At 38.2% G+C, this 20593-nt stretch overlaps 1 protein-coding gene across 1 annotated transcript in view; it reads left to right on the forward strand.

The window, feature by feature from the left end:
• Window positions 1–228: 228 nt before the first annotated feature.
• Window positions 229–20593, forward strand: part of LOC133570123 (zeta-sarcoglycan) — a 783896-nt gene continuing 763531 nt past the window's right edge. Inside the window, exon 1 of the mRNA XM_061922813.2 lies at window positions 229–667. Coding sequence (XP_061778797.1) covers window positions 629–667 — 39 coding nt within the window. The 5' untranslated portion in view covers window positions 229–628. The remainder of the gene's footprint in view (window positions 668–20593) is intronic.

The following is a 20593-nucleotide window of genomic DNA, read 5'->3' on the forward strand; positions in this document are numbered from 1 at the left end:
CTCACATCCTCCCATCATATTCTCTCTCTCTCTCTCTCTCTCTCTCTCTCTCTCTCTCTCTCTCTCTCTCTCTCTCTCTCTCTCTCTCTCCCCCTCTCTCTCTCCCCCTCACACACACACCTTCTGTTCTCTTTCCTCTTCTATCAGTGAGAGCCGCTATCTCTGGCGGTTTGCCGCATGCTTGCTAAAGAGTCGACATCATCTTCTTCCCGACTCTTCTTCTTCTTCTTCTTCTTCATCTTCTTCTTCATCTTCTTCGTTGCTGCTACGCGAACATTTAACGGATTTAACGACAGTCATCACCGGACCCGACCGGAGAGGGTCATTTTTTGTATTTTGGATTTTTAAAAATTATTTTTTTTAAACTCAGATGTAACTGACACCAAAAAAAAAGGGGGCGAGAAGAAGTGTGCGAGTCAGCCCCGGCTTGCATCCACGCTTTCGGGGAAGACTGCTGGACCACATCGATGATGATGATGATCCAGGAGAGGTTCAGACTGTAAATAACTTTTTTTTTTTTTTTTTTTTTTTTTTTGGCGCCCCAGATTACATTGATATACAGTCCTCCTTTTATTCAAGTCGTCGCCTGGGACTTCCTTTGCGGGACCCAGAGTGGTTCACCCTCCCCATGGAACGCTCCGCATCTTTGGATATAGAGGCGCTCAAGGTAAGACGCTCAGCCTGGCGGTATGCGCTCGCCCCCCCCGGGGGTGGGGGACAGAGTTATGGGATGCACCGTGCTCCGGGTGCTGGATTTTGTCTTGCGTAAATATGCTTGGTTCCCACTCTTAACCCACTCTTTATAGAGATGCTGGTGGCCGTGGTGTGTCAATTCAGTGCGTGGGGTGAATTTCAATAGCGCTTGCCTTGCACAGAGCTGCTGTGTGCGTCGGTGGGATGCTCGAATAATGGGACAGAACGGGCGGACGGGGCGGATTCTCTCCCAAGGTCTGAGTGGATGAAGAGAGGAAAAGAAGCGACACTTGTCTCCTCTCTCCTTACTCCTCTAACACCATGCCGTTATAGTTCCTGGTCATTTTCGAGCGCGGTGCACGACACCCACTTGTGAGATATTATTGGCCAGTGGAGTGGATGTTTCAGTGTCGGTGTATACTTTGTGACACTCACCTTGTAGGTTCTAGTAATGCAGGGGTGCCCAAAGCGCGGCCCGGGGGCCATTTGCGGCCCGCAGCTCAATTTGTATTGGCCCCGCGACACATTCTGGTATCAGACAAGGACAAGTCACAGGTGGAGAAAATCCTCAGTGCTGAACTCTGTAGAACAGGGGTGCTCACACTTTTTCTGCAGGCGAGCTACTTTTCAATTGATCAAGTTGTGGGGATCTACCTCATTCATATATATAATTTTACTTATTTATGAAATATATGTTTTTGTTAACAAGTTAAAGGTGTATAATGATAATGCAAGCATGTTTAACACATATAGTTAATATTGTTAATACATTAAAGGTGTTTAATGATAATACAAGTATGTTTAATACATATAGTTAATATTGTTAACAAGTTAAAGGTGTTTAAAGATAATGCAAGCATGTTTAACACATATAGTTAATATTGTTAACAAGTTAAAGGTGGTTAAAAATAATACAAGCATGTTTAACACAAATAGTTAATATTGTTAACAACTTAAAGGTGGTTAAAGATAAAACAAGCATGTTTAACACATATAGTTAATATTGTTAACAAGTTAAAGGTGGTTAAAAATAATACAAGCATGTTTAACACAAATAGTTAATATTGTTAACAACTTAAAGGTGGTTAAAGATAAAACAAGCATGTTTAACACATATAGTTAATATTGTTAACAACTTAAAGGTGGTTAAAGATAATACAAGCATGTTTAACACATATAGTTATTATTGTTAACAGCTTTAAGGTGGTTAAAGATAAAACAAGCATGTTTAACACATATAGTTAATATTGTTAACAAGTTAAAGGTAGTTAAAGATAATACAAGCATGTTTAACACATATAGTTAATATTGTTAACAAGTTACAGGTGTTTAAAGATAATACAAGATAACACATATAGATTCCTTTCTTTCATGAAGACAAGAATATAAGTTGGTGTATTACCTTATTGTGATGACTTGCATTGATTGGAATCAGACAGTAGTGATGATAACGTCCGCATTTTCGAATGGAGGAGAAAAAAAGTCCTCCTTTCTGTCCAATACCACATGAAAGTGGTTGGTTTTTGGCATCTTATTTGTCCAACTTCCGTACTCCTTTGTATACACTTTACAAGAAATACATTGTCGGCAAACTCCGTAGCTTGCTAGCTTGTGCACGCCAGCTTTCTGAGACTCTTATTTTGGTAGCACAGGCAGGATGAAGCAGAGCTTTTATTGTGCAACTGTGCAGTCGGTCTTTGGAGTTTTGACGACAGGTACGGCGCCAGAGTCTGTTGAAATAAAGTGTTTCTCGCCTTCCAGTCGGTAATTTTAATGAGCTGGCAGCAGCCAGCAGCATCTCAGAAGACCCTCTGGTGCCGTGAATGTCAATCAAGTGACGAAAGTGACGTCATAGTGAATATTTATGATCGCTCATTTTTAGGACAATTTTTTTAATGCCTGGCTGGTGATCGACTGACACACCCTCCGAGATCGACCGGTAGATCGCGATCGACGTAATGAGCACCCCTGCTGTAGAACATGCACCTGGTTCGCTGACAACAAGCTATCCATACACTTGGGTAAAACGGAATCCATCCTGTTTGGGTCCCACATCAACCTTAAGAAAGTCAATGACTTCACTATAAAAGTGGGTAACATTGTTATCACCAGGAAAGATGAGGTCACCTACCTAGGTTCCATTCTAGAGGCTAATCTTTCCTGTGATAAAATGTCAACCAAGTCAACCAACGAACGAGATTTCTCTATAGAATCTCCTCTCTGGTCAACAAAAGCACCATGAGGATTCTGGCGGGAACTCTCGTTCAACCCTTTTTCGATTACGCATGCACCTCCTGGTACCCTAGCACCTCCAAAACCCTCAAATCTAAACTCTGAATATCCCAGAACAAGCTAGTCAGATTATTTCTAGACCTCCACCCTAGATCACACCTCACTCCTACCCACTTCTCCAAAGTGGGCTGGCTCAGGGTGGAGGACAGAGTAAAACAACTTGCACTGAGCCTAGTCGTTAAAATCCGCTACACCTCCCTGATACCGAAGTACATGTCAAACTACTTCCTTAACGTAAATGACCGCAATAACCACAACACCAGGGGGAGCTCCACTAACCACGTTAAACCCAGATTCCGATCTAACAAAGGTCTTAACTCATTCTCTTTCTATGCCACATCAATGTGGAATGCACTCCCAACAGGTTTAAAAGAAAGGGCATCTCTATCCTCCTTCAAAACCGCACTAAAAGTACACCTCCAGGCAACTTCAACCCTAAACTAACACCCTCCCCGGATTGTTAATAATCAAATGTAGATACTTTTTCTTATGCCTTCTGATCTCTCTCTCTCTCTCTCTCTCTCTATGTCCACTACTTGCTGTACATATCTTACCAAGTCAGACCTACACTGTTTCAATATCCATTTCTCTGTTCTCAATTGTTGATGACTGATGATAACAACCAAACCTAACCCCCCCTTCACACCCCGGATTGTATATAATGTAAATAATTCAATGTATATACCCTGATGATTATCATGTGTAATGACTGTATTATGATGAAAGTATATATCTGATAGTATATATCTGTATCATGAATCAATTTAAGTAGACCCCGACTTAAACAAGTTGAAAAACTTATTCGGTTGTTACCATTTACTGGTCAATTGTATGGAATATCTACTTCACTGTGCAACCTACTAATAAAAGTCTCAATCAATCAATCATTTCTATAGACAAACTAAACAGGTCCCGAATCAGAACCAAAAAACGATGAAAAATTAAACGGGACCAACCCCCCCCCCCAAAAAAATGGGACCTGGAAACCGGACACTTGACACTTGACAGAACACTATTCATGTGTCCCGTCATGATGGAAAAAGTGTACAAATCTCTTGTGAGACATGACATGTTTTTGAGTGTACTAAAGAGCTCAATAAATCACCAAAAAATTATTCCTTTCACACCGAAAGTTGAACATAACATTTTGTGAGTAGTGTATGTATGATACATTGACATATTTTCCTTTACCACTGGCTGTGTTTTGGACGTATTTGTTTCAGAAATGTATTGTTAGGGTTAAAAAGGTTGTTGCCATGCTAAAACATAATCACCCAAGCAGTACAGTAGGTAAGGTATTTTTGCCTCATTCCTGTGAGAATCCTGCATGTGACTGGAGCATTAAGGAGTGGGACTATCCAGGACTAGCTGCTCAAACAACCACCAGGTAGGTGTCACGTTTTAATTGAAGGATGAGGCACAAACTAACCCAGACTGACTGTAATTATCCAATGCCTGGCTCTTACCAGTATCATTGGTCATACCTTTCTCTGGGAAACTCAAGTATTTGTTCCATATTTTTTGTGCAGTATTTGATCTCTCATAAACAACAAAAAATCCTCTTCCGAACAGCTCGACTATATTCGGGAAACACTCTTGAAACATCATATTAAACATCCTGTATAACCCATAAAGTAATCATAAAGTTTACACCTTGTACAGTATGGGCAACCACAATTAAATATTAAAAATGTTAATTATTATTATTATTATTATTAATAATTATTCAGACAGTTTTTATTTATTTTCTAATTTATTTATGTATTTATTTGACAGGGACAGTACAATGAACAGGTAACCGATGTCAAAGTACGAAGGACTTCTAGCCACAGGCTAATTTGCAACCCTTGTCCCTGGTTAGACTTTTTTTTTTAAAAAGTTGAGAAAATTGAAAAACACATACAAAAGGATTAAAGAGGACCATTATCACCAGACCTATGTAAGCGTCAATATATACCTTGATGTTGCAGAAAAAAGACCATATATTTTTTTAACCGATTTCCGAACTCTAAATGGGTGAATTTTTGTGAATTAAACGCCTTTCTATTATTCGCTCTCGGAGCGATGACGTCACAACGTGACGTCACATTGGGAAGCAATGCGCCATTTTCTGACTTTCGTCGGTGTGTTGTCGGAGGCTGTAACAACACGAACAGGGACGGATTCAAGTTGCACCAGTGGCTCAAAGATGCGAAAGTGGCAAGAAATTGGACGACATTTGTTCAAAATACGAGGCTGTGGGGAAAGCCGACGAAATGGTCAGTCGTTTGTTCGGCACACTTTACCGACGAAAGCTATGCTACGACAGAGATGGCAAGAATGTGTGGATATCCTGCGACACTCAAAGTAGATGCTGACATCAACTCCAAAACTGGACGGATCAGCTTTCAGGAAAAGAGAGCGGATGAGGGTATGTCTACAGAATATATTAATTGATGAAAACTTTATTCATTACTCGCGATTTTACGTAAATTATTATACATAAACTGTGTTTACCAATAATTTAGCTTAAATACATTTATTTTTTTCAATCATTCGAGTACATTCGGGTAGTCTTGTGTAATGCAGTATTTTGTGTCTATTTAGGTATGGTTAACCTGAGTGCTAAAATCGTGGAAAAATATGTTCTTAGCGCGCCTGAAATGGGCTGTCTGCACTCTCAAAGTGCATGTTGTTGCCAAATGTATTTCATATGCTGTAAACCTAGTTCATAGTTGTTAGTTTCCTTTAATGCCAAACAAACACATACCAATCGTTGGTTAGAAGGCGATCGCCGAATTCGTCCTCGCTTTCTCCCGTGTCGCTGGCTGTCGTGTCGTTTTCGTCGGTTTCGCTTGCATACGGTTCAAACCGATATGGCTCAATAGCTTCAGTTTCTTCTTCAATTTCGTTTTCGCTACCTGCCTCCACACTACAACCATCCGTTTCAATACATGCGTAATCTGTTGAATCGCTTAAGCCGCTGAAATCCGAGTCTGTATCCGAGCTAATGTCGCTATAGCTTGCTGTTCTATCCGCCATGTTTGTTTGTATTGGCATCACTGTGTGACGTCACAGGAAAATGGACGGGTATATATAACGATGGTTAAAATCAGACACTTTGAAGCTTTTTTTAGGGATATTGCGTGGTGGGTAAAATTTTGAAAAAAACTTCGAAAAATAAAATAAGCCACTGGGAACTGATTTTTAATGGTTTTAACCCTTCTGAAATTGTGATAATGTTCCCCTTTAAGACAAGTCCAAAAATAAAAACACATTGAAAATAATTGGCCCCATTTGTCCACACTACACCCAGTTCTGGTGCTCACACCTCTGATTTTCCTTAAGTCCCTTTTTCAGTTTTGTGGAGAAAAGTTAATTTTTCATTTGAACTCATTAGACTCATTAGGTACCTAATTAAGTGGCAGTATAATGTAATATACTCCTGTTCAAAATGTAAACTGGAAACTAGATCATAATCTATTTGGTTTTATATTGTGTAGTTATATTTATATGGTAATTATTATTTTATGACTGTAAAATGTTTGCTTGTTTTCTCATTGATGCTTTTATTTTTTATTTTTTTCTATATTTTGTAGTTATAATTATATGCTTTTACTTGTAATTGTATTGAATTGTGGACCCCAGGAAGACTAGTGGGTTGTTGAGGCAACCAGCTAATGGGGATCCTTAATAAAAATCAAAGTCAAATCAAATAATCAAACTGTATTCATCAAGTACCATCTGAGAAAAAACTTGGCTTTCCAAGTACCGCCATAAAAGCGTAGTAGGCCTAAGTATTCATTAAAACAACGCAGAGGTTTTATTTAACAAGTATATTGAATATTTTGGGCCACTGTACCATTACACATGATAGAAATTCTGCTTACATTTAAATGATGTCATGTCCGACTCACATCCAGTTTATTGAATATGCGTGGTGGTCAAGCCAGTGTCTGTTCTCAATGGGTACTAGGCACCATTTTGCCTTCCTTGAAGAAAAATGCACTATACTTGCAATTGGAAGCGTTCAAATCGCGAAAGGGATAAATGTTTCTTCAGAGTTCCTCGAGAGGTAATGAAGAAGGGTGGAAGAGTGCAAGATTTTAAGAAACAACAATGTTTTACGAAAAAAACTACATTTTACAAAACAACGACCATGGGAGCAGAGTCTAAGAATGCATGAGTTGTCAGTGATCGCTTTGGTAAAAGTTTGTTTGATATACTTTTAACGTTTAGTATATCAATCTTGATATTGTTTGTATTCCTTAAACACATTTTTGGTAGAGTGTTTCGTGAAGAATCAACTCGACGAATCTGAATAAAAGAATGCAAATGTGAGCAAAACCTAAACGAGTTAAGCTTTTACCAAAGGCAACGATCATCAATAGAGCTTTCAGCACGTACACAATGTTGACATCCATAGTTATTATTTTGACAACAACAACAACAAACATGGCTGTAGACGCGAAGTAAAATCATGAAATGCAACCTTACCCGAGAAAAAAACGATGCAAATTTATATGGGAGAGTCTTGATACCAATGTCCTTGACCCAGCCACACACAGAAGTTGTAGACCTCTATGTTTTTCCAGGTTTTCATCTGTGTTGTCGTGTAGAATGGCGCCTTGAGTTCGATATATTTGGGAACTGCATCGACGAATAATCCTTTATCACTCAACAAATCTTTTTTTTATATAAAGTATAGGGATCCATTCCATTGCATAGTTAGATTTCTTGCTCATATCTGCTTTTTGCAGGAAGATACAGGACCCTTGTGCACTCAAATAGTGTGTGCGCTGCTTGCTGTACAACAGCCACATTGGTTCACCACCACTATTTGTCAATTCCGGGAAGAAGTCACGTGTTGGAATACAAGTAAAAAGAACATAAAACACTGTACTTTAATCAAGTAATTCTTTGACGTACCACTAGATGGAGCCAGCCTAGCACTGGTGATACACGTAGCACAGTTTGAGAATCACTTTTGAACGTCTCTTTCATGTGAACGACGAGAACCGATTAGCAAATTGCCCGCGCTGTCCTCATTTGTGCTCCACCTGACTGGACTGGAGTCACACTGTCTGACAGCCCCACAGAATGATCCAGAGTCAAAAGGAATGTCGCAACATAGACTGGTTTAGACATACACACACCAGGTAGGGTAGTACACTTTTCCATTCACTTCATTTACTGTCTATATTCTGCAAATTGTTTTTTTAATTTTTTTATTTACATTTTTTATACACAGAGTATTCTAGACGTATCATTTGTAAGCATTTTCCCCCTGTATTGTTGTGTGGAATTTGTTTAAGTTGACTTGCATGAAGGACATCTCTAGCCTGTGTAGTTTTTATTGTGCCAAAAAGTTTCTCAGGTGCAAGAAAAATCTAAATAACAATTTCACTGTCAAATCATTGGGATAAGGTACCCCCTTATGGAATGTTTACATAGGAAACACAACCCAAGTAAATGTATAATCATCTTTTTAAATCGTTTTCATTTGCTACAAATTGTGTATAAATAAGTGGCAATTATTCAAATGTTATTCAACAACTTCTGCTAGTGATGATTTCCTTCATAAAAACTACTTAAAATTGTACTTTTATTTTTTATAAATAATACTGTACAACAGGGGTCCCCTCACAACTTTTTGATCCGGGGGGGCCACATTGGCTTACAATATATATATATATATATATATATATATATATATATATATATATATATATATATATATATATATATATGTATACATATACTGTATATATATGCACTTATACATATATATGTATATATATACATACATATATTCATATATATGTATACATACGTACATTCATACATATTTGCGCATATATGTATATATGCAGACATACATATACATATATGTATATACATACATACATATATGCACATATATACATACATATATGCACATATATATATACTTACATACATATATATATATATATATATACATACATACATACATATATACATACATACATATACATACAGTACATACATACATATATATATATATATATATATATATATATATATATATATATATATATATATATATATATATATATATATATATATACCGTATTTTTCGGAGTATAATTCGCACCGGAGTATAAGTCGCACCTGGCGAAAATGCATAATAAAGAAGGAAAAAAACATTATGCAACTTTCATAAACTATGAAAAAAACTGCGAATTATAGTCGGAAAAATACGGTATATATATATGTATATATATATATATATATATATATATATATATATATATATATATATATATATATATTTATTCAATTCCGCCAGATTGTGGCAGCTGGTGGGCCGGACTCGGGACGTAGTTTGGGTTATCCCTGCTGTATAACAATGAGCCAGTCTTTTGAACGACTCTTTGATGGAACAGCTCCCTTCATAGAGCCATTAATCCCATTTCTAACACAAATGATCTTTCAAGTTTGAGGTACATAAGATAAAACACTCAACAATACTAAACCAGCATCTGCAGGTAGATTACTGCAATTTACTCCAAACAGTGATTTATGTACAGGTCTAATGTTTAAAAGGAGCCTTTTTTTTTTTTTTTTTTTTTTTACACAGGACAGTAACCATCATCCACTGAGTGTGGAAATGTTAATTTTCTTTATGCCGCTTAGTGTTACTGGTCACCAGTGATGAGATACATCAGCAACTCGATGACATTCTCCCGGGGTTTGACATTTCAAGCTGCTTTTTATGCGATCACATTTCTGAGACGCGGATTTCTGTACAGTGCCGATGCACAGCTTGAAATTGACTCGGATTTGGTGAGCTGGGTGCTGAGTCCAAAGGATGGAAATTGACATTCTGATTCAAAAAATGACTATTGATGTTTCTGTGCCTTTTATGGATGGTCCTAGTTTCCTTTGATATTTGGCTCCTGTTTGTAGCATTTTCTTGATTATAAACAAACAGAACGCGTGGAGCATAATGTCATAGAAATTATTACATACAGAACACTACTCACCTTCATTCGGGACTGTCAATGGGAAAATGACCAAGAAAAGACCAGTAGGGTTCACTTCACCCATATAATACAGGTTGGGACCCTGGCGGGCCGGGGGCCTCATGTAATAAGAGTAGCGTGGATTTCCTACTAAAAATAAACATACATTCAAATCCAGAAAATATTGTAGCAAGTAAAAATTCACATGTATGCAAAATTACTGTTTTAAAAGATAGTTGCTGCAATGAGACGTAAAACTTTAGAAGAGGTGGGTGACTCTGATCCCCAATATTAATATAATATGTGTAATTTACAACAAAATGTGTTCATACAGGAGCCTGCTCACAGCCAGATTAGAATTTCACGTGAAAAGTATGTAATATTTGGTTGAATGCGATCTTTTACATTTAAAAATGCCAGCACTATCAAAAAGGATCCAAGAGTCTTGGACTGTTGTTTGATTGCTTGATTTATTATAATCAATCAATGTTTATTTATATAGCCCTAAATCACAAGTGTCTCAAAGGGCTGCACAAGCCACAACGACATCCTCGGTACAGAGCCCACATAAGGGCAAGGAAAAACTCACCCCAGTGGGACGTCGATGTGAATGATTATGAGAAACCTTGGAGAGGACCGCACATGTGGGTAACCCCCCCCACCCCCCCAAAACCAGTGAAGTTGGCACGTTGTGTAAATCGTAAATAAAAAGAGAATACAATGATTTGCAAATCCTTTTCAACTTATATTCAATTGAATAGACTGCAAAGACAAGATACTTAAGGTTCGAACCGGAAAACGTTGTTATTTTTTGCCAATATGAGCTCATTTGGAATTTGATGCCTGCAGCATGTTTCAAAAAGGCTGGCACAAGTGGCAAAAAAGACTGACAAAGTTGAGGAATGCTCATCAAACACTTATTTGGAACATCCCACAAGTGAACATGAGGGTATAAAAGCAACTTCCAGGAAATTCTCAGCCATTCACAAACAAGGATGGGGTGAAGGGTCACCACTTCGTGAACAAATGCGTAACACATTTTTTTTAACAGATTAAGAACAACATTTGTCAATGAGCTATTGCAAAGAATTTAGTGATTTCTACATCTACGGTTCGTAATATCATCAAAAGGTTCAGAGAATCTGGAAAAATCACTGCACGTAAGCGATGATATTACGGACCTTCGATCCCTCAGGTGGTACTGCATCAAAAAGCGACATCAGTGTGTAAAGGATATCACCACATTGGCTTAGGAGCACTTCAGAATTCCGCTGTCAGTAACTACAGTTTGCCGATACATCTGTAAGTGCAAGTTAAAACTCTACTATGCAAAGTGAAAGCCATTTAATCAACAACACCCAGAAACGCTGCCGGCTTTGCTGGGCCCGAGCTCATCTAAGATAGACTGATGCAAAGTGGAAAAGTGTTCTGTGGTCTGAGGAGTCCACATTTCAAATTGTTTTTGGAAACTGTGGACGTTGTGTCTTCCGGACCAAAGAGGAAAAGAACCATCCGGATTGTTATTACCGCAAAGTTCAAAAGCCAGCATCTGTGATGGTATGGGGGTGTATTAGTGCCCAAGACAGGGGTAACTTACACATCTGTGAAGGCACCATTAATGCTGAAAGGTACATACAGGTTTTGGAGCAACATATGTTGCCATCCAAGCAACGTTATTATGGACGCCCCTGCTTATTCCAGCAAGACAATGCCAAGCCACGTGCTACAACAGCGTGGCTTCATAGTAAAAGAGTGCGAGTACTAGACTGGCCTGCCTGTAGTCCAGACCTGTCTCCCGTTAAAAATGTGTGGCGCAATATGAAGCCTAAAATATGACAACGGAGACCCCCGGACTGTTGAACAACTTAAGCTGTACATCAAGCAAGAATGGGAAATAATTCCACCTGAAAAGCTTAAAAAATTGGTCTCCTCAGTTCCCAAATGTTTACTGAGTGTTGTTAAAAGTGGTAAAAATGCCCCTGTGCCAACTTTTTTTTGCAATGTGTTCCTGCCATTATATTCTAAGTTAATGATTATTTGCGAAAATAAATTAAGTTTCTCAGTTGGAACATTAAATATCTATGTCTATTCAATTTAATATAAGTTGAAAAGGATTTGCAAATCAGTTTTCTGCTTCTTTTTTTTTACGATTTACACAATGTGCCAACTTCACTGGTTTTGGGTTTTGCACAACCCGGGAGAGTGTCTTGCGGTAGCAGCCACACTTGACACAACGTCGGGACATTCCTACCCGGTCTGTGGTGCCAATGTGCTGCCAGCCTGACATGGCCAAGGAACACATTGTGACAGCAGTTAGTGGCAAAATGACTATCTACATAAATTAATAGACATCCTCACAAATATGAATATGAATTATTAAATGCATTGGCAGAATATTTTTAATTTTTTTTGTCCTTGCCTCAAGCTTTTTTACATTGTTGAAATTCAAATGTTTTGACCACCTCAATACATGAAGCCCCTGGTACTCAAAATAGTACCTCGTAGTCCCTGGGAGTACCTACTTTTGCCAATGGAAAATTGAACTCCAATAACGAACATGATGTCCATGCGGGAAGTTTGTACATTTGATGATAGTGAAACTTTATTTTTTCGTCTAGAAAACAGGCAGTTTTGTTTATGTGACTAATCTAAACCCGTTTCCTTGGCCACGTTACTTGCTCTTCTAAAATCGGACAACACGTGCAAGTGAAAGTTTGAAGTCCTAAGTCGTTAACATGGTTTTGACATTTCCTGTGTCCGAATGAAGAGAACAAGAACAATTTTCCGCGTGCACTTAATTCCAACTGACAGCAACGTGAGTGCAGCACGGAACTGATTCCTGTCCACGTCTCCTGGAGAGTTTGTTGTTTCCAGAGTTGATGTAATATGTGCAACTTATTGTGTGTTTGAGGAAAGTATCACTATTTTATTTTTATTTTTTGCAAGATGTGAATGCACATTTTATAACATATAACATAACATGTAATATGTTATGTGGCCTTTAAAACTTTGCAATGCAGCACTCCTCTGAAGTAGAGCATAGTGTGTGTGTGTGTGTGTGTGTGTGTGTGTGTGTGTGTGTGTTTGTATTTCTACCCTTTTTGAGACATCAACAAGGAAAAGTACCTTCCATATGAGGACCGGTGAACAAGTTAGGACATAAATTATTATATGGAAAACCATTGTATCTGATAGAGAATGTCTCATTTGTACCCCTGGTGGTGAAATCTATCAAAATTAGGGTGGTCCCAAAAAGGAGGGATTTTTCAAATTGACTGTGTGTCGGTTTTAAAAGTGCTCCCCCCTCTAGCCAACATATGAAATAACAAGTGTGTGTAAGAAATTGAAATCTTCCCTCTTCGGCCAAAATTAATTACAACAATAAATACATATGTATATAGAGACATACTGTAATAACTTGAAGTAAATAATGAAGATTAAAAAAAAATGACAAACAAAAAATTCAAATATACTTTTTTTTAAGCAGTCTTTTTCTCACAATGTGTCGACCTTTTTCTTGTAAAATTGGGAACAATTTTTTCATGTTCTTTCTGTTTCTGTAATATTGCAACATTTTCTCGTAAAATTATGACTTTCTTATATAAAATTATTACTTTTTAAAGCAAAATGGTGACATGTGTCATATATAATGCTGACTTTTATCACAATATTGCAATTTTTTTGTTGTTCTTGTAAAATAGTGAAATTTTTTTTTGAGTAAAATGATGACTTTTGTCAGAATTTTGCCAAGTAAAATTCCAATTATTATTAGAATATTGCCAAAAAATAAAATTGTGACTTTTTTCGAGTAAAATTACGACCCTTTTCAAAAAATTGCCAACATTTTAAGCTTTTCTTGTAAAATTGCGACTGTTATTGGGTAAAATTCCAACTTTTATCATAACATTGCACAAATGGTCAGTTTTTCTTGGAACATTTTGACTTGCGTTGAGTAAAATGACGACTTTTTGTTATACTACTGCCAAAATTCAAAGTTTTTCTTGTGAAATTGTGACCTTTTTCTTGTGAAACAACAAGCTTTTCTATATTTGCATAGTATGTATATATTATTAATGTTGTAAATACAAATCTTTATGTATCTAGAAAGGGTGGTCCTACAGAGGTAGGCATTTTTCTCAGGTGTCAGGAACGTAACAAAATACAAGAATGTGTGTGTGCGTGTGTGTGTGTGATATCCAAATCCAATCTTCGGATATGAACCAGGACAACACTGGGGACGTTGGGACGATATCACTTTAAATCCATTATGAAGGTTTGTTATTCGATTTAAGTTCTCCCTGCTTGTAAATCAGTTCAGGCTTCAATATCAATGAAGCGGTTTAAGTGCTATTGATTGTTAGTAATAGCTCAACCATATATTATATTCATCACAATGAAGGCATTCACAATGGATATCAGCATTTTAGATTGAAGAAGGCCAGTTTGTATTGGGGCAAAGGCAAATTATAGTTTCATTTTGCTCTATCAAGCTTAAAATTAGACTATATACTTCTGTAGGACAAAGAAAATACACGCTCTTGATATAATTTGAGCAACTCATTATATATTGTTTAACAAAACAACGGCAGATATGTTTTCTTAGTTTTAAGGGGAACTGCACTTTTTTGGGGAATTTTGCCTATTGTTCACAATCATTATGAAAGACATGGTGACATATGGATTTTCTATTTTTTTAATGCTTTCTAAATATTAAATAACTTCGATCAAAACTCCACTTACAATGGAGCCTATGAGAGCCGTTTAATTGTGCCCATAGAGCCCCTAAAAAAACATCCAAACACCTCCATTATGGTTTTATATACATGATGTGCGCATATATGTAATGTAGAAACTGGCACATTTATAATAATAACATTTAATATTTACGTATTTTTTTATCATTTTAAGCATTTTTTTTTTCATAATTACTGATTTCTGCTAAGTGCAGACTTTATGAGAGCCAACAAACGTAATAAAACATCACTTTCTGTACAAGGTCTGCTGTCATTACGATGCAGACTGCTAGGATGTTCATATATTCGCATTTAGGTGAAGAACGTCTCAAAATCCTCGCGAAGAAACGAGGTGGGCGGAAACAAGCGTTTTTTCTTTGTCGTCCTGGCCAGTTCCAGATCCTAAATGGATGAGAAAGTGTCCCAACTTGTCAAATTATATCCTCTGCCATCTACTTTTCAGGTGGGAGGCATGATTTATGATCGACAATAAACTCACAGGGAGCAGGGAAGCGAGGAAACAGCAGACAACTCCACGATGTAAACACAGGCGCACAGGGTAGTGATCATGTCGCCGGTATAAATAGTTTGTCTGCATTAGCACTTATAATAACAATATCACTAATACTTGGTTAATATTCAAGTCAGGAAATGTAAATGGAATATCATTGGCGCTTTTTAAATGGGTATTTATCGGATGTTATGGGCGGAATAGTGCAGCTCCCATTAGCTCCGCTGTAAGAAGACTTTTATTTATTATTAAGAATGCATAAAAAAAATTGTGAACGATAGGCGAAATTCCAAAAAAAGTGCAGTTCCCCTTTAAGGTTGTAAAAATATTGTAATATGCATGTCTGGCCAGGAAAAGGTGAGGCCACTTTGGTAAGAGTGAATGTTAAATGTGATACAGGGGATCAATCCCAAATCTTTTGATACGGCATGAATATAATCAACGTAAAATTGAGGTCCAAATGTCCCGTTAGACCAGGGATATTCAACTAAAATGGTTTTAGAGGCCTCTTTTCCAAAAAGCTAAGAACAGGTGGGCCGAACATCTTCCATCCCTATTAGTCTTATTTTGTACATTCCTGAGAACCAGCGTGCCTAAACCGGCGCCTTGAGGAACGCCTCAGTTATGTAAATGACAAGTTTGGATGTTTGTGTCAGAATGATTGCATCTAAGTTATCACAAAACTTTGTGTTTCAATGAGTTCCCGGCGAGCAGACAAAAGCTGTCTTTGATCTTACCAATCAAAGGGCTTGAAAAACTCCACTGTGTAGGACGGGAAGCGACATAAGGGCGTCGGTTTCTTTCTTCTATTGTAATCCACTGGAAGATTTTGTCTTGACCCGAGATCTACAAAGCGGAGAGGAAGCAGGGCCTGAATCCCCTCCAGGCACCTTTTCTTTAAACCGTTTTGTGACCGAGGGCATTGGCTGTTTACGACCCCCCTCCCTTTGAAACAGCTGTTGCCATGTAATCAGGGAAATTCCAAATAAAAGAGGAGGCGTACAATCTTTGGTCAGAGCGTGGTGAGACACTGTGCAAGGGTACAGTGTCTACGCGTTTCTCCTCAATTGAGCTAAATTGAATTCTGTCTCTGTTTAATTCCTTGCTTCCTGTCTTGTTTAATAGATGTCATCAGTGTTTGAACCTGACAGTTTGCTATGTCAATGCAAGGATCTGCCAATGTGTTAACAGTCGTCCAAGTTTCCCTTTCCAAAAGGAGCACACAACTGTTTTTTAGGACTTTGCTGCAACTCGGGTGTGGTATGGTGTCATTCCTGGGCCGTATTCGGTCCTCGGGCCACCAGTTGACAGCCCTGCCTTGGACCTTCCAATCATGGATTTGTTTATGGCTGCGAGTAAAGACATATAACAGCGCAGTAAATTTCCAGGGCATCCAAATGATGGTTAGTTACCCATTAAATTGGTTGTGAAAATATATTAAGTTTCAAACCACAGACGAAAGAAAAAAAAAAAATCTACATTTGCATGGTGGCTATTTACTCGCCATGGTTGGGACTCCATTTGGTAGCCATCCGAGAGGCTGGTTCAGTCATGCGTTTCTGGGCACTGAGCATCTGAAACGGAGCAATTAGAGGTCCAGTGGTTTCCTTCCAAGGGCACTTCTAAAGTAGCTGCAGAAGAATAGGGTGAATAAAACTTCTTCATTAAAACAAAGCAGAACAGAGCTGCTGTAACCTTAACTTGAGCACACTTTTCTTACTTTTGACGGCGGGACGCGCTGGTGATGATGCATGATACTGAGGTTGACATCATTAATAACAAAACCACGCCTCGTACTAAACATACATCTGGTCTCTCTGTTGTCGTGTTGATAAGTAGCCACGTGTTTCCTTTTTTAGCGTGATTAATATTTAAAGGATATTTCTTATGCACATAAATAAGTTAAATGACTGCCATACTAACATATTTTAACCAAGGATACATAGAGTGTATAGTCTGATGCTGTGTCCTATTTAAGGGACTTTGGGACAGCCAACCCAACAAACTGTTTAAACTGGCCTCTTTATTCTTTATGGTATGGTGCATCTTCAACATAAGATTGTGTGCATTTGAAACAGATTTGGGTGTAAAATTTTACTGCGGAGGTGAAGTAGATTAGTAGAGTGGCCGTGCCAGCAACTTGAGGGTTCCAGGTTCGAATCCCACTTCCGCCATCCTAGTCACTGCCGTTGTGTCCTTGGGCAAGACACTTGACCCACCTGCTCCCAGTGCCACCCACAGTGGTTTAAATGTAACTTAAATATTGGGTTTCACTATGTAAAGCGCTTTGAGTCACTAGAGAAAAGCGCTATATAAATATAATTCACTTCACTTCACTTTAGAATGAAGGTATTTTCAAAGCTGAGAGCAAATATGATGGTGTGGAATTTGGCTCAAGGGGGTAATTAGGCCCCATCCCTCACAGAAGCTACATATTGATTACACAACATACACAATTTTACAGCAACACACGTATTTTCCGGACTATAAGCCACTACATTTTTTCTGAGCATTGAACCCTGCGTCTTATACAAAGATGCGGCTAATCTATGGATTTTTCTTTGCTAACGGCCATAATGTTTTGTATACAACAAACTTACATAGTCGTAACACCGACGCAGAGACTGAAAAGGTGTGTTACCGTTTGTGTCCTTTTAACAACACTCAGTAAACGTTTGGGAACTGAGGAGACCAATTTTTTAAGCTTTTCAAGTGGAATTATTTCCCATTCTTGCTTGATGTACAGCTTAAGTTGTTCAATTTTGGTCTTCTTACACATTTCTGTACTACACAGGTCTGGACTACAGACAGGCCAGTCTAGTCCCCGCACTCTTTCACTATGAAGCCACACTGTGGTAACACATGGCTTGGCACTGTCTTGCTGAAATAAGCAGGGGCGTCCATGTTAACGTTGCTTGGATGGCAACATATGTTGCTCCAAAACCTGTATGTACCTTTCAGCATTAATGGTGCCTTCACAGATGTGTAAGTTACCCATACCTTGGGCACTAATACACCCACATACCATCACATATGCTGACTTTTGAACTTTGCGCCTATAACAATCCGGATGGTTCTTTTCCTCTTTGGTCCGAAGGACACGACGTCCACAGTTTCTAAAAACAATTTGAAATGTGGACTCATCAGACCACAGAACACTTTTCCACTTTGCATCAGTCCATCTTAGATGAGCTCGGGGCCAGCGAAGCCGGCGGCATTTCTGGGTGTTGTTGATAAATGGCTTTCACTTTGCATAGTAGAGTTTTAACTTGCACTCACCGATGTAGCGACAAACTGTAGTTACTGACATTTGTTTTCTGAAGTGTTCCTGAGCCCATGTGGTGATATCCTTTACACACTGATGCCGCTTTTTGAGGCAGTACCGCCTGAGGGATCGACAGTCACTTGCCACTTACGTGCAGTGATTTCTCCAGATTCTCTGAACCTTTTGATGATATTACAGACCTTAAATGGTGAATACATTCCTAAATTCCTTGCAATAGCTCGTTGAGAAATGTTGTTCTTAAACTGTTCGACAATTTGCTCACGCATTTGTTCACAAAGTGGTGACCCTCGCCCCATCCTTGTTTGTGAATGACTGAGCATTTCATGGAAGCTGCATTTATACCCAATCATGGCACCCACCTGTTCCCAATTAGCCTGTTCACCTGTGGAATGTTCCAAATAAGTGTTTCATGAGCATTACTCAACTTTTTCAGTCTTTTTTGCCACTTGTGCCAGCTTTTTTGATACATGTTGCAGGCATCAAATTCCAAAGGAGCTAATATTTGCCAAAAACATAACATTTCTAAGTTTGAACTTTAAATATCTTGTATTTGCAGTATATTTAATTGAATATATAGATTGAAAAGGATTTGCAAATCATTGTATTCTGTTTTTATTTACCATTTACACAACGTGCCAACTTCACTGGTTTTAGGTTTTGGAGATGCACTGCGGGACTGCTTCTAAAATGCCAATAAAATGTGGAATATGTCAAAACAGCAAAACATCACAGGTAGGCGCATGATAACATGAATGTGCAGTAAACGAGTGTCTCCATTGTGAAAGCAAAAACCTCATTTTAATAGGCCGGTCTGCACCAGTTATTAATTGTATATGCAGTCTTAGTCTCAGTCATGCAACACGCCCACTAATAGTACACACAATTTTATATTGTCTTAGTAGATCAGGCCTTAACTGTTTGGAACATGTGTGCCTCCACCCTCAATACTCGTACATAATGTACATTTATGTCTGTATGTTATCTGCAGGTAGATGTGCTCAAGTGCTTAATGGTTCTTATCTGGGGAGGCCTTTCCAGTGGTTATCTTTAGGTTTGTGTGCATTCTTTAAGATCAGTTTAAAGTGGCTTCGGTGCGGGGGAAAAAGTGAGTTACTTGACTGTGACTAACAAATCCACACAGCGTTGTTGGCACTGATTGATCGGTCATACCTACAGGAGGTAGAAAAATAAGAAAATATGGAGTTTCTCTACTAAGCAGCAAAAAAAGGCTTTGAAGACTCAGTGGGGAATAAGAGGTCTGTAGATGTTCGCCGACAGTATGCATTTTGACATCTTTGACTAGAAAAGCTGTCATGTGATTAGAATTTTCACTGAAAGTAATGAAAGATTAAAAAAAGGCAATGTCAAGGTTTGTAGGAATTAGCACCTGCTGGGTGCTTTGACCCACTTGCACATATACACAAAGCTTGGGAAGGCCACTAACCTACATGCCTACATATTACCATTATTAATATCATAACTGATATATTTTAAAGGTCAACGCAAAGGATAATGAGTTGTGGGCTGATAAGGGCACATGTAATTACTTTTTTAAATTTTTTTATTCTTGCTAAGTTTCTTGTAAAGTACATGGAAATACAAACCCCGTTTCCATATGAGTTGGGAATTGTGTTAGATGTAAATATAAACAGAATACAATGATTTGCAAATCCTTTTCAAACCATATTCAATTAAATGCACTACAAAGACAACATATTTGATGTTCAAACTCATAAACTTTTTTTTTTTTTTTTGCAAATAATAATTAACTTAGAATTTTATGGCTGCAACACGTGCCAAAGTAGTTGGGAAAGGGCATGTTCACCACTGTGTTACATGTCAGTAAACGTTTGGAAACTGAGGAGACACATTTTTTAAGCTTCTCAGGTGGAATTATTTCCCATTCTTGCTTGATGTACAGCTTAAGTTGTTCAACAGTCCGGGGGTCTCCGTTGTGGTATTTTAGGCTTCATAATGCGCCACACATTTTCAATGGGAGACAGGTCTGGACTACAGGCAGGCCAGTCTAGTACCTGCACTCTTTTACTATGAAGCCACGTTGATGTAACACGTGGCTTGGCATTGTCTTGCT

This window comes from Nerophis lumbriciformis, linkage group LG27 (assembly GCF_033978685.3).
Source record: "Nerophis lumbriciformis linkage group LG27, RoL_Nlum_v2.1, whole genome shotgun sequence".
Taxonomy (NCBI): Eukaryota; Metazoa; Chordata; class Actinopteri; order Syngnathiformes; family Syngnathidae; genus Nerophis; species Nerophis lumbriciformis.